Source organism: Sciurus carolinensis, chromosome 2 (assembly GCF_902686445.1).
Source record: "Sciurus carolinensis chromosome 2, mSciCar1.2, whole genome shotgun sequence".
Taxonomy (NCBI): domain Eukaryota; kingdom Metazoa; phylum Chordata; class Mammalia; order Rodentia; family Sciuridae; genus Sciurus; species Sciurus carolinensis.
The window spans coordinates 37,972,871-38,000,766 of NC_062214.1; the positions used below are offsets into that span (position 1 = coordinate 37,972,871).

Consider the following 27,896-nt stretch of genomic DNA (forward strand, 5'->3'; position numbering starts at 1 on the left):
AGAAAATAGAATTTTAGCCAATGCAGGCACAGGTAAGGGGCCTAGCAGATATGCAATAGGAAGAACAGATGGGGGGTGACTAGAAATAGAAAAGCATGAAACATGTTTTGATCCATCTCTTTAAACCCTATTTCAATCAAAATGTAAATCCTGTTCACTCAGTGACTACAGGACTCTCACCTGTCCTCCTCAATACTGGTGACCACCTTGGCATCAGGAATAACAAAGAGGTTTTTGCCCACAGGGAGTGCATGTTCCTTACAACAGGCCATCCCTACAACTTGTGCTTTCATATAACTTTTTGAAGTATGTAAAGTCATAACCCTTCGTGGTCACAACATTGATTATATTATGCAATTTGATAGTAGGAATCTGACAGAGATGCTGCCGTTTCTTCACTAACTCATGTTCCTTGGGTTAAAGAGGATGGTATTCACATTAATTATTTAAATTTGTTATCACTTCAGTGCATCTTTAATAGGTAGAATCGAATGTTTGAGAAAGGAGATTCCCCCACAGGCAACACTGCCAAGTCTTGCTTTGTTATGGGAATAACTTATGACTAAATATTTCATATCCATAACTCGGAAAGAATGGCTTTTCCTGTAATTATGTGGGATCTGCTTGACTTTGCACTATAATTATCACCCTCCTTTGGCACTCATCGTCCTGCCATGATGGTTACAGTTTTGATGACACAGTAGTGAAGAGACATGAGCCTGTTTTAAAGAAAAGATCTGCTCAACCTAATGTATCTACTGAATGTAAGATACTAAGGTTCTTGTTATACTTCCAATATTATATGCATGAAATAGTGACTATATTATCAAGCATTTAGCTTTCTTGTTAATGTGTATCTTTTAAAATCTGCAAAACTATATATCTAAAGATCTAAATCTTTGGATATTTTAGAATTTTTGTGTTAAAAAAGTCTTTTTAAATACAAGAGTTAACCAGAGATAGGAAAAATTAGAATGATTCTAGCTATAATTAGGAGGCCAGTGATTAATTTTAGATTACTCCATTGACTAGCTCATTCTTTATTTCATAGAAATGGTTACAGGAAAAACCATAATGTCTACAATTTAATCAATGCTCTCTCAACTGTTAACTTCAGTGTTATCACTAGTGGAATAATCACCAACTTTCTAAGTCATGGCATTATTTTTTGCTATCACATGCATGGAAATAATTTGATTTTGTTTACAATTGAGTGGCCATTAATGTCTGTCGAAAGGAAAAGAGCAGTGGAAATTTACTTACTAAAGAAAATAAATACGAAATTCTCTTTCCTAATGTATAATATCTTATTTCAGTAGACTACACCTGCATTGTTGCTAATAAGATCTCCTCGGCTTAAATGATAAATTGAGGGAAAACAACACTCTTCCTTTACAGCCGTGTGTTGGCTGAATGAATGACCTTATTCAGTGTAAGCTTGGACACATCTCATCAACTATCCCCCGGGCATTTGTACCTCCCTGGGTGTACTCAAGGTTTGTCCTCCATCTGGTAGACTCTCATCTCTTCCCACAACCTTCTACACCCATTCTTTATCTTCTAAACCTCTCTTAATCCTTTTGAACCCTATCTTGATAACCCTCTGCTGCCCCTCCAGTTTCTGAAGGTTTTTGTTCCTATTAGTTACATGCACTCCTAATCCAGCCCTCCAAATAGACAGTGATTTATTATTTAACTGTGCTTTAAATATCAAATACGTGAATGAATATGGATAGCAAATGCTAGATTTTGGACTAAGCAAAATTTCTGGACAAGTCTTGGAATTTAAAAAACATTTATAAATATTTCCAACTTTTTTTTAGAGGTGGTCAATAAATTATTTTGGCTCAAATATTGAAGTTATAATCACTTATGGATGGGTACATACATGCATGGAACAAAATTCAAATTCACTTTTCAATGCCTTTGCTAAATGAACAATTTTACATTGTGTACAGTAAGGGTTTGTCTATACCATCAGCTATAGAAGTGAGGTGAGGAAGACTGATAATTCAAGCTAATGCTACTCAAATTGCAGAAACAAAAATGGAGTTTTTCCTTTAATTATCCAAGTAGTTCACTGAATCCCTCACTTAAGATTTCCTATGAAGATTCTATCTAAAACTCAAAGTCCATTTGAACTTTTTATGCACAATAATCAGCAGGGTCTGGGGGCACCAGTTTAATCCTCTCTGTCCAGATGTGTATATTTCTGACATATAAGAGAATGGATTGATTCTTAACCATTCAAAATGATCTTTTCCATCCCCTCTCCAATTCCTCTCCCTTCTTGATGATTTGTACTTTGGATGTTTTTCAATCAAGAAACTCCTTGTTTTCATGACTTAATTTGGTGACTAGTAATGAGAGCTTAAGAAACTGAAATTCCCATGAAAAATGCAGATTACATTTCACAATATATAGCTAATAAAAGGGAAGTGGGCTGGGGGTGTAGCTCATTGATAGAGCACTTTTGTAGCATGTGCAAGGTCTTGAATAAAAAAGAAAAGATAGAGAGGCATTAGGGTTTTAAATTCTTATTAATTTGTCATAGTATCCTTCTTTGTATGGGCAGTATTTGTTAGGATTGGTTGTTGTAACAAAGAAAACTCAACATATCGGTGAATTTACACAATGGAAATTTACTTTTTCCTCATACAAAATCCAAAATTGGTGTTCCTGTTGAGCCAGTTGTTCTCCTTCAGGAAGTTAGTCAGCCTCCTTCCATTTTATGGTTCCTTCAGAGTCACATGTGCTTTCAAGTTTATTACCAAAGGGGAAAGGAGGGTAGAGGATCTTTTGTGCTATTTTTATAGGCCATGACTGGAGAGGCACATTTCTGCCCAAATTCTATTGGCCATAACTCAATCACATGACTTTGCCTAACCACACAGAAATCTGGGAAAATGAAGTTAATCACCTGCTTAGGAGGAGAACATGAGTTCTGTGAATAGGTAACCAGTCTTCGTCACAGTAGTTAACTTCAGTCCAGGACTTGCTTGTCTCAGACTTTCTGATGGACATAACTGTAAGATAAAAGTATATTATATATTTAGACTGTTCCCTAGTCTTTTCATAGTGACTTAATACATAAACTCTTGACCTGGAATAGAGCAAAAGTAATAAAGAACAAAAGCAAATAAAGTCCAAAGGACTAGAGATGGATCTCTTCTTTATTTAGTTTTTCAAGTTATTCAAAACTTATAAATTGTTTATTTCTGGAATTTTTCATTTAATATTTTCAAGCCATAGTTGACTATGGGTAACAAAAACTACAGAAGAGTAACCTCTAGTAAGGGGGGACCATTTAATCTAACCCCAGTATGTTTTTTGTTGTTGTTATTTTTTACTAATTTTTCCTTATTTTACATTTAGTAACTTTTTTTGCAGTACTGGTGATTGATCTCATGGGTGCTCTATCACTGAGTTAGGATATTTTTTTTTCTATTTTTTCAGTGTGACTCTACTTCATGTACAAACATAAAAATGAAAATTGTACCCCATTTGTGTACAATGAATCAAAATAAGAAGAAGAAGAAGAAACAAGAAATAGAAAAAAGAATGTATCCTGGGGATGTAACTCAGTGATAGAGAATCTCTTCTTTTTATAGGGACTCTGAGGTTTATCAGTCTGACTTTTAACTACATTCACTTCTGGATTCTTTTTCACAGGACTCTATCCTTCCACATGGCAGGTATTCACATCAGTATGTTGATAAGTTAACCAATACTGTGTACTTTGTATCCTCCCAAAGATAATCCTTCCCTAAAATAAATTAAAATGGCATACAATTCTAAAAGTTCTGGAGTTCAGGTCAGAAGAAGGGAGAAAGTATATGTTGGAAATATTAACATACAACTCTAGGATTCTTTTTTTATTATTGTCAAAAGGCGTAAGACGGAAAATGGCATCATTATTAGAAAATTATGAATTTCTTTTTAAACACACACACACAGGCTGATTATCTGAATTGGATGGGTTTATTTGGGGTTAGCCCCAACTCTCTCACTCATTTCTCCTTGAGTTCTTTTGGGACTGCAGACCAAGAGAAACCTAACAGGCTTGAGTGGGAATTGAACCTCTGATTTGGATCACATTAGCTCCAGCTCTGACTGACAGAGGTAACCAGACACAAGGAAAGACTGAATTCGGAGCCCAGACAGAGAAATGAATGAGATTCCATATCAAACTTGAGTTATATAAAAATAAAATCCTGATCAACATCACTTTCAACATTTCATCTACTTTGAGAAGCACTAAAAGCTGTGTGCTTCTGTTGTTATATCTCGGTGGACAAGTTCATGCCACATAATTCACATTGTACCATATCTGGGACTCTTTTTTTTTTTTAATTTGAAAGTTCAGATTTCTGGGTTTCATTCAATTATTAAGAGAAGGAATCAAATAAAATGCCAGTGTCTTTCAAGTAACTTTATTAATTTGAAAACTCAATCAATTTTATGTAAATTCTGTAGATAAAAGATAAAGGGAAAAAGAGTGATACTTGGAATGTATTTACTTTGAAAAAATACAACTGTGCCTTATTTAAAACTCATTTTGAAAGGATGATTTCCTTCATTCTGATCATTTGTGAAAGTTTATCATGAGATTGGCAGATGAGGTATTGACCCTGCTTCTAACCCAACGTGGACTTGGAGAAAGTGGCACCAGCCCCTTCCAGCTGTGACCTTCAACCTTTGCTCTGGTCCCTGGAACAGGGCACACATATTTTTACACTTGAGTTTGATAGGTTTAAAAACCAGGAGTGACTAAGTGGGAAGATTTAGGGCATTGAGAGGGTTGGAGGAGAAAGGAGTACATTGGGTGACAGCAATTAGCTCTCAAGAGAGGAATTTTCTTGCTTTCCTACTGTTTATTTTTGACATCAGATACAGTCACAAACTTCTTTCACCAGGCACTGCTTTTCTTCAATGCCAGCTGTTTGGGGGATGCAAACTACACATATCCACCCACATCATCAAGCTGATCTGGGTGTCTGTTATTTATTGCAGAATTTTACTCTTCAATAGAAATTCTGTGGCTCCTCTGAGGAAGTACAAAGGACTGCAATCAAAGCAATACAACAACAATAATTAAACACCCAGTTTTAAAAGGTTTTGGATTTTTTCATATTTCTCATTTTTTTTTTTAGTCACAGCAAAGAGTTCGTGAATACCAAATTGGCTTCCTCCAATTTTTTTTCTCTCTGTCAAAGTCAGTAACAACAATCCTCCTAGGGAGGATTAATCCTGTCCCTCTGAGGTCCCTTGTTGAATACAAGTGGCATCCACAGATAATTCCACCTAAAATGCACCATCTGAGGTCCCTGGCATCAAAGGCCCCTGGTATTTTTGTGAGAGGTGCTAACTGCTGCTTACTAAATATATTTGCCACTTGGTTACCAGCTGGAGACACAGAAAGAGGCCAAGAAAGAGACAGAGGGCACAGAGAGCTGCGTTTTCTAAATGGTTTCAGGCCACTGGCATTTCAGCAATAGCTAATACAAAACAGATGTCAGGTGCTACGCTCCACTGGCTTTCAACTGAGGGCCTGCCTGGGCCCATGATTAATCACCTGTGCTGGGGGGTTAAAAAAAAAATCTACCTGGTCTTTTTGTGTGTGAAAAACTAAGGTCAGGGTTAGCAATCAAGGTGACAAGCATTGCCTCCCTGCCCTGTAGCTTCTTAAATGCATGTAGGACAACTTGGGTTTGTCCAACAAACACAAAATTAACCAACAAACTAAACTCTAGCTAGGAGGGGACATTGGCCTGATTGTAGAAAAATGACTGGCAAGTTTGTTCCAGAATCTTCCACCCCTTCATTTGCTTCATCTTAAAAGTTAGCCAGGAGTAGGATTTTATGGCAGTCCAGAAAATTCTGTACTTGCTTGGAGTCCTTTAAAATTTTTTCCCCAGCAAGAGTGTAAAGAAAATCTGTTTGATTTTTTAGATGGCATGTGGGACGAAGGATAGTGTGGCCACTTCCTTCCAGCCATCTTGCAAACAAGATCTTTATACATCATGACTCCTCTTCTCAGTTGTCTCCTCTGTGTGGATGGCCTCTGAGGTGGGAGAGTTGTGAGGTAAACATGCCTGGAATTCCATGCGACCTCAGTACAACTGGAGAAGGAAAGAACTCAATTCCATCTGTGGCATCTCCCAGAGCTGGTTTTGCACATTATTCTTTGTTTTTTTCCCATTATGGGCTCAGTTTCAACTAAGTAGCAAACCCCACTCTGGTTTGGAGTATTTTGTTAGGAAAACCAGGTACCTCAACTGTCACAGCTGGGGAGGATTTAGCAGGTGGAATCCTGCATGTGTGTGTTTAGGCTAGAGGGAATGTTTTTGCTTTCTATTCTGCATAACAAATGACCACAAACAGAGGCTTAAACAATGCCCATTTATTATCAGTTTCTTTGTGTTGGGAGTCTGGGGACAGGGTGTTCTCTGCTCAGATTCTCATGAGGCTGAAATCAAAGTGTCAGCAGCTATGCCTTCATCTGAAACTCAACTCTTCTTCCAAGCTCACCTGGTTGTGACAAAATTCAATTCTTTGGTGGTGTAGGACTGAGGTCCCCAGGTCCTTGCTGATTGTCAGTCAGGTCCACTCTCATTCTTCACCATTGACCCACCATTGCCAAAGCCAGCAATGGAGTCTCCCTCCCATCAAATCCCTTCCTCTCTCTCTCTTTGAATCTCTTTCTTCAGGAAGAGCTGAGTCCCCTCTACACATATCCACCCACGTCATCAAGCTGATCTTGCTGTCTGTTATTTATTGCAGAATAGCACTTGTGTCAGGTGCTATTGGTTCATGTTTCTAAAGCTTGCACCCCATGTGAAGTAGGAGAACTTTATGTAGTCAGATTCTCAGTGATCATCTGGCTCAACCTGAGCACTTAGGACAAAAGTTATTCCTATGAACGATTAACTCTGAGAGATAGGAAGATATTGGCACAGAGGGCAGCCTGATAAACTGATAACATTGACTACAGGACCAACTTTAGAGAGCAAATCTAAGTCAAGCAGTCAGGATTTTGTTCAGATTAATGATTGTAATATTTCATGTTTTTGTTTTTAAATGTTATTTTTTAGTTGTAGGTGAACACAATACTTATTTATTTTTTATGTGTTTCTGAGGATGGAACCCAGGGCCTCACTCGTGCTAGGCAAGCCCTCTACCACTGAACCAAAACCGCCACCCCCTAATGGTTTTAATATTTTTGAAACTTAGAATTTTTTCAAATGAAATGTTAATTGAAATCCATTATATAAAAACATATTTTAAAATTTTTATAACACTGAATTTATTGTGTGCCCATCACTCAATTGCATGCTTAATATTAATACTTAATTGTAGTATTAAATGGGAATTATTCATCATCATCATCATCATCATCATTCCCATTTTACCCCTGAAAAACCCAAGTTACAGAAAGATGAAGTACCTTGCCAAGGGGATAGTGTTGATATTGAACCCAGGAAATTAGGTTCACCCCATCCTTGATCACCTGTCTGTGGTACTGTTGTTTAAAGCCAAAGTAAAGGTCTTTCCATCTGTTCTCCCCACAACCCACTCCTTCTGGAGCTTCTGCAGTGCAGTCCTCCCAAGCAAGAGCTTTAGAAACATAATGCTTAATTATGTAGGTGGCTGCCCCAAAGAGGGTCTGCTGGTGGCCTTCCTTTACATGAGTTCTCAGAGTTCTTTCAAGGGACCTATTAACTGGGTTACCCAGCCCAGGATTTGTGCCTCTGGTAGAAATCAAAAGAATCATTGACACTATCTCCTCACCTACTTTGGACATTTACACCACTCTGGCTGTTCAGCTTGTACTGCTGGTTTTCCCTTCTCTGAATCCATGCACTACACACTATGAACTTCATCTTCCTAAACCCCCTCAGAACATGCCATTTTAGCTTATGATGCTGTCTTTGCTTCCTACTGCCCATCTCCAAATTCTGACTCTCAGGGTGGAATTGGCAGCTCCCATTGATCTGACTCCATAATCTTTACATGACTCCAATCCAAATGTTCTAGGCAAGTGAGTCACTGTTCCTGCTGTAACACCCACTAAACTTATGTGCCCAAGACACGAACTAACCACTTCCAGGTCTCTACTCTAAACCCTCAGTACTTCTTTCATGAGGCACTTGATTTTCCAACTTCTGTTATGATTGTATTACATTTTATAGTTTATAAGCTTCTTTAAAATAGTGAAACATGTTCATCTTTCAATCCTCTGCTGAACACATCAGCCTGCACATAAGGAGCCCTAAATAAGCAGATGCTAAATTAATCCTCCTCGCCAAAGTCCTGGGAAATACGTGGAGCTCCTATTACTGTCATCCCCATCTAATAGTAAATTGAGGCTCAGAGATGATGAGTGACTTGCTCATCTTCATAGAAAAAGGGACAGATGGAACCTGACAAGGATCATGTTGATGGATAGCAAAAATTCTTTACCACAGAATGTCTTCAATTATGACCAATCATTACCTGTATAGATTCAACCACCTTGATATAATTTATACTTTGAGCAATTGTTCTTAACTGGGGTACACACTATAATTGCCCAGAGAGTTGTTTATAAACATCCCTTCTAGAACAGAATATATGCAGAGGGAGGTTAATGTGTGTATTCTAAAAATTAAATAAAATAAACTTTAAAACATTCCAGAAGGTTCTGGTGTATCCCTCTGCTTAAGAATCACTGATTTACAAGGGTTTCCAGAAGGCTTTTCTCCCAAATTACCTCCTTTAATGTGTAAAATTCCATTACTGGTGACTTGCTAAGAAATTGTTCTCTGCTGAAATGCAAATGAATATTAAGCCCCATCATTCATTCAATAAGTATTCATGAAACAAAGCAGTAGGAATATTTATATCTGTTTTAGGGTACTTATTTTGGTGGTATAGTATTGGATATTTATACTGTCTTCTATTAGAATATTTCTTTCTAAACGGTCTTCAGAATATTTTCATCTTCTACTCCCACCTGCACAGCTAGCCTGGCTCCTGTACATAGTAGTTTTCATGTGTGAAATGTATGTATCCGTGAATCAAAGGATTCATAGATCATACTGAATGAATTAGCCAGCATTTCCAAAGGGCAGACTGTGTCTTGGGCACAGCCCATTTCCAGATCATCTGAATAATGCTTTCCTGATCTCCAAGTCTCAGTTTCCTCATCTGTAATGGGGACCCCAAAACATCATTTGCCAGCTTCCAGTAGATATGCAAGTGATGTCTTTTCTTACCCTGCCTTGTGGATTAAATCCCTAACGTTGTTGTTGAGCAACTGATGGGGAAGTGAAGGTAGGGTTGTCTTCAAAGCCCTTGAAATTTGTCCACGCAGACATCCAGCCACCCACCCTGATGACCAGCCAGCTCCTGCATGCATTCCACAGGGCATGACTGAGCAGCCTGGAGAGCCCTTGGAACATGTGTATGTGACTATAAAACATGCCGTAACCTTGGAATCCTAACATCAAAAGGGAGAGCTTCAATGCCTGATAAAAATGTGCGTTCCTCTCAGCAAACCACTCCAAATGCTGTTTTCTCCACCCCACTGGGAAGCTTGTCACTGCTAATGTGATTCTTATGATTCTCACCGCTCTATAGCCTCTTGATCTTTACTGAGATCTCTCTGCCCCTGAGTGTGTTGGAAACACAATGTCCTGTCTGGTGTCCAGTACTTAAAATAACAGACTCTGGGTTCCTGCTGCCACACTGAAATTTTACTCACAGATCTCTCCCCAGCACCCCAACACCTTGCCAGGGGGAGCAGCCAAGGGCACAATGTGCAGAGAAGTGGAGAGAACATTCTTAGAACACTGTAGGCATTCTTTAATATCAATTTGATTTTCCCTGGATAAATTTTTCATAAATATGAACTTCTTAAATGCTGACAAATGTTCTATGGAATGATACTTTCCATCTCTAGAGACAAGGAGAACATTTTCCAAACTAACTGCCTAGGAGCATATTTGAATTGTCTAGTCTGTATTCCAACAACAGTGATGTGATAAATAATTTAAGGAGGGTATAAGCAGTGTATATTTCTGTGTGTCCATTTTTGAGCCTAGGAAATAATAAACTAAATCATCCTGTGGCATTTGGGTATATTCGTGTTTCCTCCATTAGAAAGTGAGTGTGGCACTGGTAATGGCCCATGAGCTCATCGAATTTTTCATTATCTTATGGGGAAATGCCTTTCTCTTTTTTTGTGTACCAATGGTTTGACGGAAGAAATCTTCCTTTTTTTAAGACAGGTCATTCTGGTAGTTTCCACTGTCTGTAATTCCTTCTGGCCCTCTGGGAGACTGAGTCGTCCCAAACATAGTTTTGGAAACGCCACAGACCATTGTTTTATTAGGGGACTGCAAAGCTTGTAGTAAGATGCTTTGTGTTTTATTTGTTTTCCTTCCTCTGCCCCAGCTGTTTTTGTTTTAACAGCATTGGAGGGAAGGTTAAAGCACTCGTGGCCTCTGTTAACCTAGTCCATCTCTCAAGCCAACAGGGCTAGAGATCTGACCAGAAAGAACAGCAACATACAGGTTGTCAGTCGCAATGGGTTCATCCTTGATTTTATCCACCTTCATGAAAGAGGTGAGGGTGACAGTGGGGCCGATCTCAAGTTGAGTACTTGGGAGCAGGTAGCTGTCAGGGGAGCAGGTCTCCCCCACAAAAATTTCACCTTGTGAAAACCAAAATTCATGCCCAGTCTCATGGGCAGAGACCCTGATTCATGTGGCTTGGGGTACAGCTTGGGCAATGGAATTTTTCCAAACTCTCCAGATGATTCCAAGGTGACACTGAAGATGCCGAGGGCTACTGCTCTATTGGAAAAGATAATTAACTTTTGAGTGCTTGCTGGATGCCAGATATAGTACCAAGCAGTTTTCCTGCATGAATCCCTTTATTCCTTCAATCTTCCTGGGAGATAAGCTTATCTTATTTTATAGATAGTACCGAGATTTCAAGGCTCTAAGTTCTCCAGGTAGAGTTTGATTCCTAGTCCATTTAACTCCAAAATCTGTTCATTTCACTCAACAGCCTCCTCAAAGAACCCAGAATTAGGCAAAATAAACACATAAATTCTCCAGAGCTCTGCATAAGAAATCTTCTTATTTCCTTATCTGAGTAAAGACCTTTCCTAACTTCCATGTACGATATGGAGGAAGAATCAGAAACTCTTAGGAATTTTCAGCACTTCATAGGAGATTTGTTGCCCATACCCTATCTCCTGAGTGGCCAGGTGCTATCCTGGCAACGACCAATACTGTAGAAAAGGATTTGTGCCAAATATTCCTTATGTTTTTGCAAAGTACTCTTCAAGCAAGGATCTCAAAGCACAAAATAATTAATGAAATCACCCACATCCTGTCTAGATGAGTAGCGTTTTATATGTACAAATTCTCCTCTGCCCCCAGGCCCTCAGAGAAAATGCAAATGTTTCCAATTTTAAAGAGTGAGCAATAGAGTAATTGAAAGGAGCTGTATCTTGGCCAACTCCAAAGACCTCAAAGGCATTTATAGTGACCTATATGAGGAAACATGGTGACCACAAAGTGTGTCATAACTGCTTGTCAACCATGCTGTGCTAATAACCAGTTCAAAGATAGAAAAGAGAGTGACAGCAAAACATTCAGTTGTTACAAGTCAGGTATCCCCAGAACCAATATTATGATCTGTTTGGTCAAGTCTCCCAAGGATCTAGAAGCTCTGGAGTGGTGACATTAGTTGATGATCCAGTTACTTGGGTTAATCAAGGCAGAGGGACAGACGGGGCCAATTAAGTAGCTGAGTAGCCCAATGATAGATGAGTCATTAGAGGCAAGTGCAAAGATAATGCCACTGGGAAAAGCAATTTAAGTCATTCAGGCACTTCCAGGCCAGGAAATCCTTCCAGTCTTAGAGGGGGAACATTTAGGAGTCATCAGACCAGCTTGATGAAGTCATCTATTCATTCTGCAGCTAACGATCAACAAAAGAGCCGAACACACAAGGGGACAGGACATATGGAATACATTTTGGTGGCTGGGATGTATTTCTGTGCCTTCATTTCAATCACCTTTATAACAAATCTTACCACAGCACTCATCTTTTCCTTCTGCCTCTAGTCTTTCCCTCCTCCCCATGTTCTTATCTCTCTCCACACGGAGTTTTGATGTATGAATGAACTTTTTAAGTAATATTCTCCTTCCTAATTTCTAGTTTTTAATCTTCAAATAGACTGCTCTCTATACGCATCTGACTTTCCAAGGGGCACTTCAGATGTTACAAAATTATTCTCTTTTTAAACACCAAGGAGACTGTTTCTATGCAACAGAATTTGTACAAATTGTCGTACACCCCCTCAGATCATTTACATCTATGTGGCAAGTCTAGAATTGGAAAATGGAGAAATGTACTATTATTTTGTTGAAAGAAGTAAGTGGGAAAAGAAAAGGACATATGCATTGTTATGGTTTAGATATTACATGTCCCCCAAAGGTTCATGTGTGAAACAATGCTAGAAAGTTTAGGGATGAAATGATTGGGTTGTGAGAGCCTTAACCTAATCAGTGTATTAATCACCTAATAGGGATTAACTGGATTAAGTGTAGGCAGATAGGGTGTGGCTGGAGGAGGTGGGTCTCTGGGGCCTACCTTTGGGTTATGTATAGTTTATATTTTGTTCTCGGTAAGAGGAGAAGTCTCTCTTTGCTTCCTGGCGTCCTGCCCTGAGCTGCTCTCCTCTGCCACACCCTTCTGCCATGATGTTCTGCCTCGTCTTGGGCACAGAGCAATGGAGTTGGCCATCTGTGGAACTCAGAACAGTGAGTGTCAAATAAACTTAAACTTTTCCTTCTCTAAAATTTTTTCGTCAGGTCTTTGGTCACAGCAGTGAAAAAGCTGACTAAAACATGCCTAAAGGATACCATACTTGCAACTGTTTCTGTAAAGCCAACATGCCATTCAGGAATCCTAAAGTAAAGATTTTCAATGACTGCTGTATTGATAAATCCAATGGATTTCATCTTCTGATGTATCTTCTTCTTCTCAGATTGGTACTGTTTTGTCTCCCTTTTAGGTTTAGCCTCCTCTTCCCAACCACTAAACATGAGATTCTTTGACCCCTGCAGACTCATATCCCTGTCCCTTTTTTTAGACAATCTTCCATCTTTCCAGCCTTATTTTGCTTCATACTCAATCACATTTCACATGTTGCTTGGTTCTCAACTACTCTGGTTTCCTAAAAACCATGGTACCATTGTATTTATTTTCTCTACTAGCACACTCTTTTCTGCCTTTTTCCCTTGATTAACTCTTGCTATTCCTTCAGTTCTAGCTCATATCATTTTTTAAGTGTCCCAGATTTGTTCCAACCTCCCTAATGTGAGCTCTTGTAACATTGTGTAATATTTCTTTACAGCCCTTATTAGAATTATAGTTTTATATCTATTTGTGTCATTATTTAATTCATGTCTACTTTCCCCACTAGACTACAAGCCTTTTCTGTATCTTCTCTCACTACTGTCTAACCTTGCACTGCCCAACTCTCTTCTTCATAGGTTGCCATAGCTCCTGCCAACCAATGATTTACTCTGTCTCATAGATTCTGTTAATAAGCTTTTCTCTCTGTGTCTTTCAATTTCCACTCTTACTACCAACTATTAGTTCTCACTGAATTTTTCACATCCACACTCTATTAGCCAGAGATCTGGTTGGTCTACTTCATATTTATCACGTCTTTGTCAAAGTTCCTTTGACTGATTACTTCATGGTTCCCTGTCCAATACCCAAATGGACTTCACTCAGGCCAAGGGCATCCTCTTTTCATTGTCTGTGGCTAGAATGATGGAAATGAAAGACCAATTTCCCTGAGAAAATACAGTATACCAGATACTTTCTTAATCATGGTCTGCTTGGTAGGAACTGGCAGTGTTGGGGAAGGATCTTCCTTAAACCGAGGTTATAGGAAGGATAAAAGAGAAAACAAGCACAGAAAAGAATATAGCAAAATGATATCTTTCCAGACCATGAAAGACTTTCAAACCATGACTTTGTTTTCCATATTCCGTGGTAGAAAAGTTCATACAAATGAATCTGACAGCTCTTATTATCCATTGCAATGTTTGTGTGCTTCCAAGTTGTATTTGTTTATCTTGGAACTTGATGAAATTGGACCAAGAATAAAAAAGAAAGAAAGAAAAGAAAAGAAACAAGCACAAAATTGTAGCATTCAACATGTGCTCCTTGGTTGATGTTCTTCTCAACATAATCTCCAACCCTCTGCATATATTGTTAGCACAATTAAGATTCACAGGTTAAGTCCATTTGGGTCTAATGAGCAAAGAAAAACTCTTAAAGGAAGATCTGAGGTATTTGGGGAATGACAGAACCTACTGAACACATGTCACTCTAACATATAAAGAAAGTGGTCTTTGGAGGCTACTCTACTATTTCATCTTTACTTCTGGGTGCAGAGCTTCAGGCCCCCACCGAAAGTGAAAGGGATTTGCCAGTTCTTCCCTTTAGCAGGCCATGGCTTCTAATCCTTGATGTCCTACCCAACCTCTTACAACATGAGGTTGTCAAAAATTTCTCAGCCTTCAACCTCTCAACTATCTCTATTACAAAATAAATAAATAAACAAATAAACAAACAAACATGTAATTGTGATTTAAGCAACTGGCAGAGATAAGATTTTATTAAAATATTTGAGATGATATGGCCACCACCCATTTCCTGGGCAGAGCAACTATAGTGTAGGGATTAATAGCACAGATTCTAGAACCCAATTAAATTAAATTCTGGCTTGGCTATCTACCACCTATGTGAACTCAAGTAAGTTACTTGGTGTCCCCCATGTATAACATAGGATTACAGTACCTACCTCAATATGGTTGGTGCAAAGATTAAATAAGTTACTAAAAGCCAAGTGATGATGACACTGGTGACATTAGACACATGCGAGCTGTAATTGTTGTTGTTTATATTATTATTATCCTTTAAGCCACCTGATCCAATTAATGGCCACTTGTGTCACTTAGGACACATTTGCTTGAAGGTAACAGAAAAGGACATTTATTGGTTCACACAACAGGGAAATCTAAATGATGGCCTAACCTCAGCGTGGCTGAACCCAAATATTCAAATGATGCCACCCAAGACCTTTTCTTGTGCCTTGGCTTTCATCAGAGCCAACACTATTCTCAAGCATGCTTCCTTTACATGGTAACAAAGATGTAGCTTGAGGATTACCCTGTCCTTTCATTTCTTCCTCAGTTGATCTGGAGGAAAGATGCTCAACAGAAGATACTCACTGCTCAATCCTTTGTGCACAATCTGGGGCCATTTTCTGAGGAGGTACTAGATTGCCACAATTGACATGGTTTTGACATTTTTATCCTTCTTCCACCTGGATTGTTCCAAATATCCATGAGTGGATGTTCAAAATATTGGATAACTTCTAGAGTGTGACCTCTGGTTCAATCTGAATGAACATCTGACCAATCAGAATGGAGGAAAGCTACAGACAACCAGCACAACTGAAGTAGAATGTTTCCACTGAACAGTAACCCTGCATCAAATGAAAATATTGGGTTGACTTCTAGGGGACTCAGTTGTTCAATCCTCTTAATTTTCCTTGAGCACACACTCTCTAATTCTGGCTGCTTTATTCACCTACCTCTTGAATGCAGGACTGGAGTAGGCAGTTGTCTTCAGAACTTCTCCTGCTCTTTAATTCCCTTTATCATCTTACATGTGTGACCCCTGCTTTGGGACACATACTTGAGACAGAGAATAAGCTTTTGAACTGAAGCACCAAAAACCCTTGATATGGAGGACACATATACTCTTCTTCTTGTCTTATCCTTTTCCCCTCCCCTGACTGAGGAAATATATCCCCACCTTTTTTCCCCCTTTTTTCTTTTCTTCTTCCCTAATTCCACCAAATGCTTCACAAAACAGTCATGATAACGGCTGGAGTAATCTTTATCCAGGAATATTCTACTTCTTTCAAAACCAGGTTGAATCATCCTTTGATTAGAGACTTATATAAGGGGTAATTTAATAGGCCAGCTCAATTTGGTTAAAATATATTTACCAGCAAATGGTGTGTGTGTGTGTGTGTGTGTGTGTGTGTGTACTTCTTATCACACTTGCTTCTTCTAAATTAATGTGTTTAATGCACTTAGCACAGAGTTCACACCAAATAAGTATTTCCCGTTTCCCATTGGCCCTGAAGCCTAGCCTGGCTTTACTTGCTTACAACATCTAGCAGTACCTCTTTTCCATCCTGTCTTCCAGGCACACAAAAGTGCCCACACCTGCTCACTAGGAGCTATTCCCCTACCCACCCCTCCCAGCTAATATGGACACCTACAAAAAGACTTAGAAATGCTTGTCAAGTTGAGCTGATCTTTGCTTCCCTCTCCTCAATGGAATCAATGAATTTCACACCTGTCTCCTTTCAGGATTGCAGAGAATACGGCAACTTGCAAAAAACACAAAATACTTCCGAGAGAAACTCAAGGAAATAGGATTAATTATCTATGGCAATGATAAGTCTCCAGTTGTTCCTGTGCTCCTTTACATGCCTAGTAAAGTAGCGTAAGTATCTGAGGACTCCTAGAGTCACGCCTGAACCCCAAAGGGACCTCAGATGGTGCCTTGACACTCTGAAGTTTTCCTGCACAGTTATTAGATCATGCATTTGAAAGGGGTACTCAAATTCTGAATTCGCTTATACAAACTTCTCAGAAGCCACATACCAGACATAGCAGGGATTTTTTCACATGTCTTATAATAAAGGAGTCAGGTGCTAAGGTCCACTTCTCTCCCTACTACCTTGTTCCAGCTCTAGGAATTTTGGGGAAGTTACTGAATGATAAATTAAGGATGATCCTGAGCCTCCTTCTAACCCATGGTCTTTCTCGGGGAGAACTTCCAAAGCCCTCAGTTCTCTCAATATCAATATCAAAACAACCAGACTTTGTCCCATTGAACTCTCATGGTCATCCCCAGAAGAGGGTATCCTCATTCAGGTGTGAGGAAGCCAAGGCTGAGGGCAGTTCAACAACTTTCCCAAAGTCATATAAATCAAACAGTAGTAAAACTAAGAGCAAAACCCCAAACCTAGGTTCACACCAAAGCTCATTTTCCTAACATCAAATTTTAGTACCTATGCTATAAACCTATTGTGGGTTGTTTTCCCCTGATTGCAACTCTGAAATTGAACATCGACGACAACTATATATAGGGGAAAAATGACTTTTTCTCAGTATGGCACAGACAACTTTATACAGGAGCCATTCTTCAACCTGTGTGAGACTAATTACCTCTATTAAAAGGAAGTTAACCAAAAATCTTCCTAAATATTTATCGGTATCTTTGACGAAGCATAGGGTGGAAAGTAATATTCAACATCATATTTCCTAGATTCTAAAGAGTTTAACTCCCCTCCAACATAAGGCCATTGCTTTCTGTTTGACTCTCTAAAGGTCTGAATGGATTGACAGAACATTTGCAATAGAAAAGTACCAGTAAAAGAGATGTGGGACCTAGTTGTTGAAAACTCGGGAGAGTAGGGTTGAGTTCTAAGACTGATTCTTTGAAGCATGCTCTTATGTCACTTCACCATGGCAAAGTAACAAACAGCTAAAATACAAAGATGAATTGTTTAGCATGCCACACCAGCCACCAGTTGTCCCTTTATTCACAAATCTGGGTCAGGAAAACAATGCATGGAGCATCCAAAGAGATAGAGTGCTACAGAAATGTTCTATACCATGGCATTCTGTGGCAGTGATTCCAAGTAGCAGATAGTCTAATATCCTTAACCATATGATTTTGGAAGGCACACACACACACACACACACACACACACTCACTCACAAATGCTCAAAGTGACTGGCGAAATGGCATGTTCTGGAAGGAAAATTCCAAACTTAGTTCTTCTGTAACTAATATTTGATCTTTAATTCAAAAGAAGCCACCCAAAATAAACTTGCTTGGGGATAGAGTGCACAATGTGGGAGTGGTGGCATAAAGGAGTACGCCACCACTCCACCACACCAGGAGTAGTTTTGACTTTGATGAGAGCCAGAATTAGGATCTCAACATGTTGGAAAAATGAACCAACTCAATGAGAAGAGTCATGAACAGGAAAAAAAAAAGGCAAGAAAAGCCTTTTCTACTAATTATATCTATTTTTAAGTGATACATAAAAATGACATATAAAATATTAAAAATGCACATATTTATGGGGTATCATGTGATGTTTCAGTATACGTATACATTGTTTAATGTTTAAATTAGGTTAAACACGTCTGTCCCCTCAAACATCAATTTCTTTCTACTGAAAACACTGAAAATCCTTTTTTCTAGTTTGCTAAGGTATACAGTACATAACTGTTATCTGTATGCACAATAGCGAGTCAGCACTTCAAATGCATTTCAATTCAAGAAGTCACTAATACAGTATGCCTCATGTAAAAGTTATGCTCTATGTCATACTAAGTGTTCGGGAATCATAAAAGAATTTTGACAGCCTCTTAGGAATCTGGGGAATCTTGGACAAGTGGTCCAACGTTCTGAAATCCCAGTTTTCTCATGTATAAATTGGGATATAAAAAAGTACCTGCTTCCTAAGATCATTATGAAGATTAAACAAGGTACGGTCTTTACTGGCATGTTGACTCTTACATAGGAGCCACTCAGTGTTAGTTGTTATTAATAATATCAATAATGTGTATAGTGCACTTAACATAGTTCTTGGTTTACTATGAAGCATTCAATCAATGATAGCCATTATTACTGCTATGATTACTATTCTGTTATCATAATGATGATTATTAGTTTCAATTGACTATCAATGGATATTGAGTTATTATGGTTGCATGACTCTCCAAAATGATTACTGCAATTTTGGCTACATTAATAAAAACAGAACTCCCTTGAAAAATAATAGGTAAAGATTCTGCTATACTCTGCAGCAATTATGCTCTACTGGGTACTAGATGATATATTGAAGTATTGTGTTCATTCCACTTGAATATTATTTTCCAAAAGAAGTGAAAATTGCTGAATTCTGATTATATACTAAACAAGGGTGTTTGATGCCAGTGATCACCCACTGCTTATCACTAGTTTTATCCACTGAGGGTGGGATACTGACAAAACAGTCAGCAGAAACTGCTTAGAAACTGCTTTCTGAGGCTCACACAGGTTGTAGGCAGCAGAGTTCAGAATTCAAAGCCATTTGCCTCCTAAACCTGAGCACTTTTGAATACACAGCTCAACCTCTCAAGCTTCAATCCATAGGAGAAAATGCACATCTCATTAAAAAAAAACAGTATAAATAAAACTCTCTTGAATGTCATCATTGGTGATTCAAAAGGCATCAGACAGAAAAATATCTGCTTGGATTTCCTAAAGAAACTGAGAAAAGGTTAGAAAGAAAAGATAATAACATCTATTGCTAGCAGGAGTTGCTGGTAAGAGCTTACTTTGCTGCCTTTTTTCCTTTCTATCATACTTCTTCCATTGAAGGTTTATATGCAGAGAAACAGGGAATTAATTGTATTGGACAGTGTAGAAAGCACTTCTTTAATTTACACATTTAAAAACCTTTCATGTTATTAAAACATTGTGGTTTCTCCACATTTCCATCTCTATTGAATAAAAGGATAGTCTCTAGTACTGTTACAGCTCTACCACTGGAATCATCTATGGCATCCAGTGTAATGTGATGTCACCCATGAAATGAGCACTTGAATAATCAAAACTGTAACATATTTAGTAAGTTGGTATAGGGAAAGTTTGTATTTTCCTTCCTTGTCACGAATTTAGAAGACAGTAGTATACAAGACGTGGTCATGCTGCATGTAGTGATGTGCTAATCTTCATCACTATCATCATCATCATCATCATCATCATCATCATTATTTCACCTAGCTTAGCTTTTTCCTGCCTCTGCAAGTTCTAATTTGCTTTGGAGAATAAAACCCAGAAGCTTATTATATAAAATGTTCAGTGCAACCATATACATTAATATAAGGATGTTAGCTGGGGTAGTATAAGTTTTCAAGTCAAAAATGCTCCAGGGAGACCCCGAATTAGCCTAATGAATCAATGGAGTCATATATTTTACTCTACATTCTTTGGCAAAACTTGCTTCCTTTGGTACAAAGGGAAACATGCAGACAGTGAAAATGGTCTTCTGGGAGCCCCAAACATGGCCTGAGATCATGGGTCAGGTGGTTTGTACGCTAGCAATAAAAGCACTTGACTTGTTTCTCAGACAATTATGAGCTCTCATCCTGTGCAGTTCCGTGGGCAGCCTTCCATAGGGTGATCAAGAAGGAGACAGAACAGTCAAAATCAAAGGGCTAATCTTGCCTTGCCCAAGCCAGGGAGCCAGAGAGGCCATGTGTCCGGTAGGCCTCCCAGTCTCCACTGCTCCATTTGATAACCTGTCTTCTGTGTAAAGCAACCAAAAGGCAGACTACTAAACAGCAAGACAAATGAATGGGCAAGCAGCCTTACTCTCCAAGTCTGGTTCTAAATTCTTCCTGAGTTATGACTGTAGGTTTTTGTGGCACTGTCAGCATCCAGCCTAAAATAATACACCAGCAACCTCTTAATGCTCAGAACAGATCTGAGGCTTTTACTTTACTTATGGGTAGAGCCACTCAGTAATTAAGGTTTCCTGCAGAGAGCAACAGAGCCCAAAGCGGGGAAAGACTCACTTGGGGGTATGTGCCTTTTTATCTGACCTTGGCTCTCAGTGCAAGCAATTTACAGACTTTGAGTTTAATATTCTAGAATTGTTACTGAGATTAGCTTTAGAAAAAAGAAAGCTAGAAGGATGAAGGGAAGGAATCAGAGCTTACAAAGGTTTACCCTGCATCAAAGAGCTTTACAGTCATATGACTTAGATCCCATAGGCTGCATCTGCCCATAAAGTTCTCTGTGTGTGCTCACTTCTTTCCCTGCCTCCCTCCTGCCTGAGTCTCCTTGATCCCAGTCAATGGGTTTATTATCCCCGGGCATACCTGCATATGTTTATTCATATGTTTTTAAAAAATGAAACCCTTGTTACTTCTTATCTCTGATTTGATGTAAAATATGATCTTTGGTTCTGGAATGGGAATATTGGCTTGGGGATTGAATTGTACAGACCCTGAGATCCTGATCTTCAAATTATAGTCACCAAGTATAACTTACTGGTATTAAGTGTTTTAAAACATAGATTTGCATTTAATATATATTTTTTCTTATGTAATTGTAATGTGTTAGCTGGTTTTAATTCCTAGGAACCCAGTAAGTGAAAGATTTTATATCAGTGCAGTCTTATTAAACCAGAGTCACATACATCAACATTTTCTGCTCAATGTCACAGACACAGTGCTCATAATTATCAAATGTTCGTGTCAAACCCTATAATACTACACTCAATTATGGGAGACATCAAGTGAACACCCACCTCTTTGTCAATTGCATTTGACAGAATTTAATAACCTTAAATCTGTTTATTATCATAAAAATGAAAAATCAATTTGCCACATTCCTTTTGGGGGTTGGGAAGCAGGATAATTCTGTCTTCTTTCTGTTAACTTTCCCCCTCCCCTTTTCCTAAGGGCTTTCGCAAGGCATATGTTAGATAGAAAAATTGGGGTGGTCGTCGTTGGATTTCCAGCCACTCCACTCGCAGAAGCTCGGGCTCGGTTCTGCATTTCGGCGGCACATACTCGGGAGATGTTAGACACAGTGAGTACCCCACAGGCCAATGGGAAGTCTAGTCATGGCACCTTGGATTCTGAACACCTCTTTTCTTGAGCCAGATTGGGATTCTCTGAAATTTTCTTGGGTAGTGTAGAAGCACAACACCAGGACAAATGAAACTCACAGCTAAAAACCTAGGTTATGACAACAATATCCAACAAAATGATCAACTCTATTGAAGAAAAAAAATCAGTTTAGTGAAGGCGAGTCAAGTCAGTGTTGTGGTTTCATAGAAAAGACAAGTAAGTAACCAAATGTGCTACTTACTTGTTCTGAAATATGAAAGCTGATCTTCCATGTTATTTTAACGTTAACAACCTGTATCCTGATATTTTCATAGCCACGAAATCTTCCATCATAAAACAGGACCCAACTAAGCAATATGTTGGAAAGTTAACAGGACAGATCTATATGACATCAGCTGGATCTAAGTCAGGTGGAAATGAATTTCAAGACTGCTTTATTTTTTGTCCTTTGATTTCAATTTTTATGTGAATGAGTAATATCAAAGAACTAAGCCATCTTAATCAGTTTGGGCTAATGGGACTATCAATGTAGTTTTGCAAACACTATTGAGTGCTTACAATGTGCAAACACTGGGGCAAAAAGTCTAGAGAAGAAGATACTAATAAATAGCAAATGATAATGTCAGAATAAATGTTGATGAAAAATATGTAAATAACACTGTGGGGGCATGAAGGTGGGAATGAATTATAATAATGGGGGAAGATTTACAGGTAAAGGGACTCTTCAGTTGAGCCTTTTTTAAAAGGATTATGAGGCATCATTCAAGCTTTCTGACCAGTGGTGCAACATTATCATGCCACTATGAAATAAATGTGACAAAGGGGTTGAAGAGGAAAAAGGCAAGAGGAAGGGACCCAAAATGGAGCTATTAGAACAAAACAAGAGATGACAATGTCTATGACAACAGAAAGAAAATGGATCTACAAACTGACATTACAAATGCAGGAATTGCCAAGATCTGTCAAATGATTGGAGCAGAACAGGTGTGGGAAGAAAAAAGAGCAAAGATAATTCGAGGTCTCTAGCTCTGGTGAACAGAATGGTAAAGTAGTTAAATGAGACACGGTATCCAGTAAGGATCAGCAAGTCTTCAATGGGAGTGGACTCATATGTGCACATGCTGAGATTACATGTCATGGGCCATCTGTGGAAGAGAAAATCAATTCTAGAGCTTAAAGGAATATGCAAAGCTGGAACTGCTGTAGTTTCAGGAACCGGGGATTTTTAAAGCCATTGATAGAATATATAATTGTCCAGGGGAAAACAAGAGTGAACAGGTCAAAGGCAAATTCACGAAGCGAAGTGCACGTGTCCCAGGACAACAGGGATCACAGTGGGAACTAGAGCTAGAGCAGTCAGGAGAGACGTGGGCTAGCGTAGTGTCGAGCACAGTAGAAGAGAGTTTTGAGGAGAAAGAGGAGGATTAAAACATCCCCCCCAACTTAAGAAAGTCCAAGTGGGGTAAGAGATTAGAAGACCCTTTTGGGTTAGCAATTCATAGGAACTCAGTATTCCATACAGTGGACAGTTTTAGGGGAATGTAAAGAACAGAAATAGTACAAAGAATAAAAAAATGAAGAGGACAGCTTGAGCTATAATCACACACACACACACACACACACACATCTCCTCCTTATTTATCATGTATAACCTCAGGACCTAAATCAGTGTATGGTGTATAATAGGTACACAATAAAAATGGATTGAATGATACATTAGCAACCTAATTCCAGGTTTTGAGATGATGAGTAAACTCTGTCATTGGTCTTTATACCCTTCTATATTTTCCAGGTTCTCTAAAATGAGTCTATATTTCCAGTAATTTAATTTTAATATATTGCTTCTTTAAAATGGAGTGAGATAGTAATAAGGAGGAGTAGGCAAGTATTTCAAGAAGCTCAACTGTAAATTCAAGAAAATTAGGGCAACTTGGGAAGTTGAGGCAAGAGGATGGCAAGCTGGAGTTCAGTCCAGGCAACTTAGCAAGAGCTCAGCAACTTAGCAAGAACTTGTCTTAATATGAAAAACAAAAAGGCCTGCAAATGTGGCTTAGGATAAAGCTCTCCTGGGTTCAATCCCAAGAAAGAAGGAAAGAAGGAAAGAGGGGAAGGAGGTAGGGAGGGAGGAAGGAAGGAAGCAAGGAAGGAAAGGAAGAAAGAGAGAAAGTCATGGAGGACATTAGAACTAGGAAAAGCCTTTGAAGATGGGGAAGGACATGATGTGTTTAACACACTGAAGGATGAAGAGAATGAAGAGGGAATTCTACGGATACAGAAGAGAAGAGGACATGGCCAGGAAGCAAGCTCCCAGTAGTCACAGGAAGGAAAGGACAATGGAGATGAATTTGTATTTCTTGTGGTGCAACCAGCATTGAAGTATTTAAGTATACACAATCCTGTAGATTTTGCGTTCTCTTCAAAAACTCCTCATTGCTGTGAAATACCTGGGGTGAAAAAAGCAGTGAGACAGTATCTAGACAGATTGCTCTAAACTTCTGAGATCATGCCTCCATCTCAATAAAAATTGTGAGCAATTCTTTACTATAGTTTAAGAAAAAGTGAAATTTGAATAGCCAGGGCATTAAGGCAGCAACTGAAACATCACAGAATATAGACAATATGAAACAAAGTGCTGCTTGAGATCATGTTTAGGACAAAACAAAAAACAATTTAAATCTTCCTTTCAAACTGAAGGCTGCTCCTTTACCAACAACAGCTCTAGCTTCTCCTTAATCCTTCCATCTGCCTGATAAAGATTATAAATTAATAGCCAGCTGGTGAACTACTCCCACTACTTGACTGCATCCAACCCAGAACTGTCTCTGCTGCTTTAAAGTCTTATCAAGCTCAAAACCAAATGCTGTAAGAAGCCCCTCCCAACTTCCTGTCATTAAGTTGCCCTTGGCTTTGGAGCTTTGCTCTTCCATGCTGCAGCAAGCTGAGGAAACCTGTCTTTGAGTACAGGTGCAGCAAGCTGAAGAAAGCTATGTTTGAGTAGGGTGCCTTTTAGATAGTCTTAGATCAGGGAACTTTAGCATAAACTATTTATTAGTTTGTGTGCATTCCCAATATATTGTGTACATTATATAACAGACAAAAATAGAAGTTAAAAACATTAATATAAAGATGAATGAAAAACCTGATGTTTTCCTCCCTTGTCCTCCATAACTGCCACATACATCCCACAAGGACACAGGCGCTTCTCTCTGGAAACCTCTGAACTATCCCATGCCCCACCTTCAGCAAAGATAAATAGAAACGATCCTAAATTGCTGTCATTTAAAAGATAACCTTTGCTGCTTTTTCTTAGTATACAGGTTTGATGTAGGAAATTTAGAAAAAAAATAGGAAAGAACGTTTTATTGACATTCTTTTTTTTTTTTTTTTTTTTTTTTCTTGCGGTACTAGGGGATCAAACTCAGGGCCTTGTGATTATAAGGCAAGCACTCTACCAGCTGAGCTGTCTCCCCAGCCTACAGAAAGAACGTTTTAAACATCCATAACCTTACCAACAAAAAATAAATTACTCTCAACATGTTGGTGGATATTTAAACTGCTATTAATTTGAAAGACTCCTCAAACGTGAAAGTACATAAGCCTCATTAATCATTCAATTTAGTGTTAACAATCCTTACTCTGACTTTTACAGGGCAGTAGATCCTAATATGGTTTTCTTCCTATTTGGCAGCTTAAGAAATACAGGCTCAGAGCTATGAATGTGAATCAGTGGTAGAAGGCTTGCCTAGCATGCATGAGGCCCTGGGTTTGATTCTCAGGACCAAAAAAATAAAATAAAATAAATCAGAAGTATTGAAAAGGTGTACTCAATACCATTATCATAAATATATACATACAGAAAGAATTATAAATATATAGCCAGACAGTGAGTTGGTCCCTTATGAGTTTAAGTTCTATTACTCCATAGAATGTAGAGATTAGTATTTAAAAACAGATTGGGGGAGAGTTAAAGCATGGGAGGGCTGAGGGTGATGCTAATTAGTTCCCACATTGTTCCATTTTGTTCTTGGCCAGGTTAGTTTATTGTGTCATGAAGATACAACCTTAAATGTATTCTGCAACCTTATCTTTTCTTCCACAAGGTTATATGTAAGTCATTAAATTTGAAAATAAATCCTTAAAGGTTTAGATGGGTCAGATGTTTTTATTCCTCTCCTCACATTCCCAAAATAAAATAAACATTCAAAATGTGGAGTTAGACTATTACATAAAATGAATTAGCATCTAACATTCCTCTAGGGCTTATAAACCACAACCTGATGATATGGATCTTGCTCCTTTTCTTTAAAATCAAAGGAGCTGGCAAAATAAGACTGAGCCTTTGTGTAGCTTGTAATTAATCTGGGTTTTGCAAGGCAGAGCCACTTAGGGATTTAAAGATAACTGACGGAAGGCAATCTCATTGCAGGTTTTGGAAGCCATTGATGAAATGGGTGATCTCCTGCACCTGAAATATTCCCGGCACAGGAAGTCAGCACGCCCTGTACTCAATGACGAAATGAACTTTGAACTTGACGATTAAGTTTCCTGGTCCAGAATGGAACATAAAGACTTTGCCAGAAAGACCTCCCTCCTTGCCTCAGAAGGAATATAAATGGATTTCTTCCCCTTCCTAAGAACAATTTTCTTTTCCAGACCAGCTTAATTGAACTGAGAGAGACATCATTGTGTTTTTAATATCTTAACATGTGACTACAGAAACAGAAATATGGTCCCAGATTTAAGTTTCTCCTCTCCCAAGTATCTGATAGAAACACACACACACACACACACACACACACACGCACATTTCTAAGAATATTTTTAATTGCAATGAACCTGCTTTAGCTGCTACTGTGCAACCTGATTGGTTCAGACCCTTTCAGGAGTTCAACCAAATGAGAAGATTTTGATAGTGAATTCAGCAATCTCACTGTATGTTTACTTATTTCATTTGCAGACAGGGGTGAGGATGGTGGAGAGTAGCTGACTTCCTCATTCCACCCATAAAAGTACCAGCTATAGTTCATCCACATCATGGGAAGCTCCAGGCAGGAGGGTAAAGAATGTTGCTTCTACCATTTGCCACATTTGGACTTTTTCCAAGGACAAGTGTCAAAAGACACAGTTAACATTTTGAGGGAGAGAGCAGAATTGGTCAGCAGCAACTGGAAATGTCTTTAAAGGAAACTTTCCTTTTCCTCTTGCTCTTCTACAGTTTTACAGCTGAGTTTTTGAGGTTGGGAAAATTTAAGACTCTTGTATCATAAAGAAGGGGGCAGAAAGCAAGCACAGCCAACTTTAGGCCTAGACTAGAACTGTAAAATTATAACTACTCCAATGTTGTTGGTACCATGCAGAGTGAAAGTTTAGCATGCATAACTTTTATTACTTTAAGGAATAAGTTGCCATTTTCCTATTGGATTTTGAGTTAAATTTTGAGATTCAATCTCCTTTAGAACTGACTCCCAAAACTACACTTGAAGGATGTATTGACTCAAGAAGGACATTTAACAGTGAATTCTCTCATCTCTTTCAAGACTGCCACACCCATTCAGGCCTATTAAATAATATCGTCAATTTGGCACATATACTCAGATTGGGGGCAAGGTGGGTCTGTACATGTTCGAACAACTAACTGTAATTTATTTGTTTGCTTGCTCCCTCTCTCTCTGTGCTTACTCTCTCTTACACATACACGTACAATATAAACATATACTTCTTCGAAAAATTAGTTCTTTGCTAATTGGATCTAGTTGGTATGGAAAAAGTCAGTGGAAAACCTTATCTTTAACAAGCTCCCAGATGGTGCCCAGATTTGGAAACTCTAAAGAGCAGTGGTGACCTTTTAGCCAAGCTTCTGTAACAGTTCGAATGAGTTACAGAACATTCCACTCCATCAAATGACACTGTAAACAAATCACTTCAAGAGAGGTTTGGCTTTGTGTGACACAGATGGGCCCAAGCTTTCATGTTGTGCACTGAGATAGAAACTCAACCCGCAGCGCCAGTGTTGGATGGAGCAATATGCCCTGATGCTCAAAGCTCATTCAAGGAAAAAGGTGATTGGCATGGAAAGTTTTTTATAAATTATAA

General features: G+C 38.7%; 1 protein-coding gene across 1 annotated transcript in view; it reads left to right on the plus strand.

The window, feature by feature from the left end:
- The window catches only part of Sptlc3 (serine palmitoyltransferase long chain base subunit 3), a 158,071-nt gene extending 131,470 nt beyond the window's left edge, over positions 1–26,601 (plus strand). The window contains exons 10-12 of the mRNA XM_047541702.1: positions 16,467–16,602; positions 21,633–21,762; positions 26,230–26,601. Coding sequence (XP_047397658.1) covers positions 16,467–16,602; positions 21,633–21,762; positions 26,230–26,343 — 380 coding nt within the window. The 3' untranslated portion in view covers positions 26,344–26,601. The remainder of the gene's footprint in view (positions 1–16,466; positions 16,603–21,632; positions 21,763–26,229) is intronic.
- Positions 26,602–27,896: the final 1,295 nt, after the last annotated feature.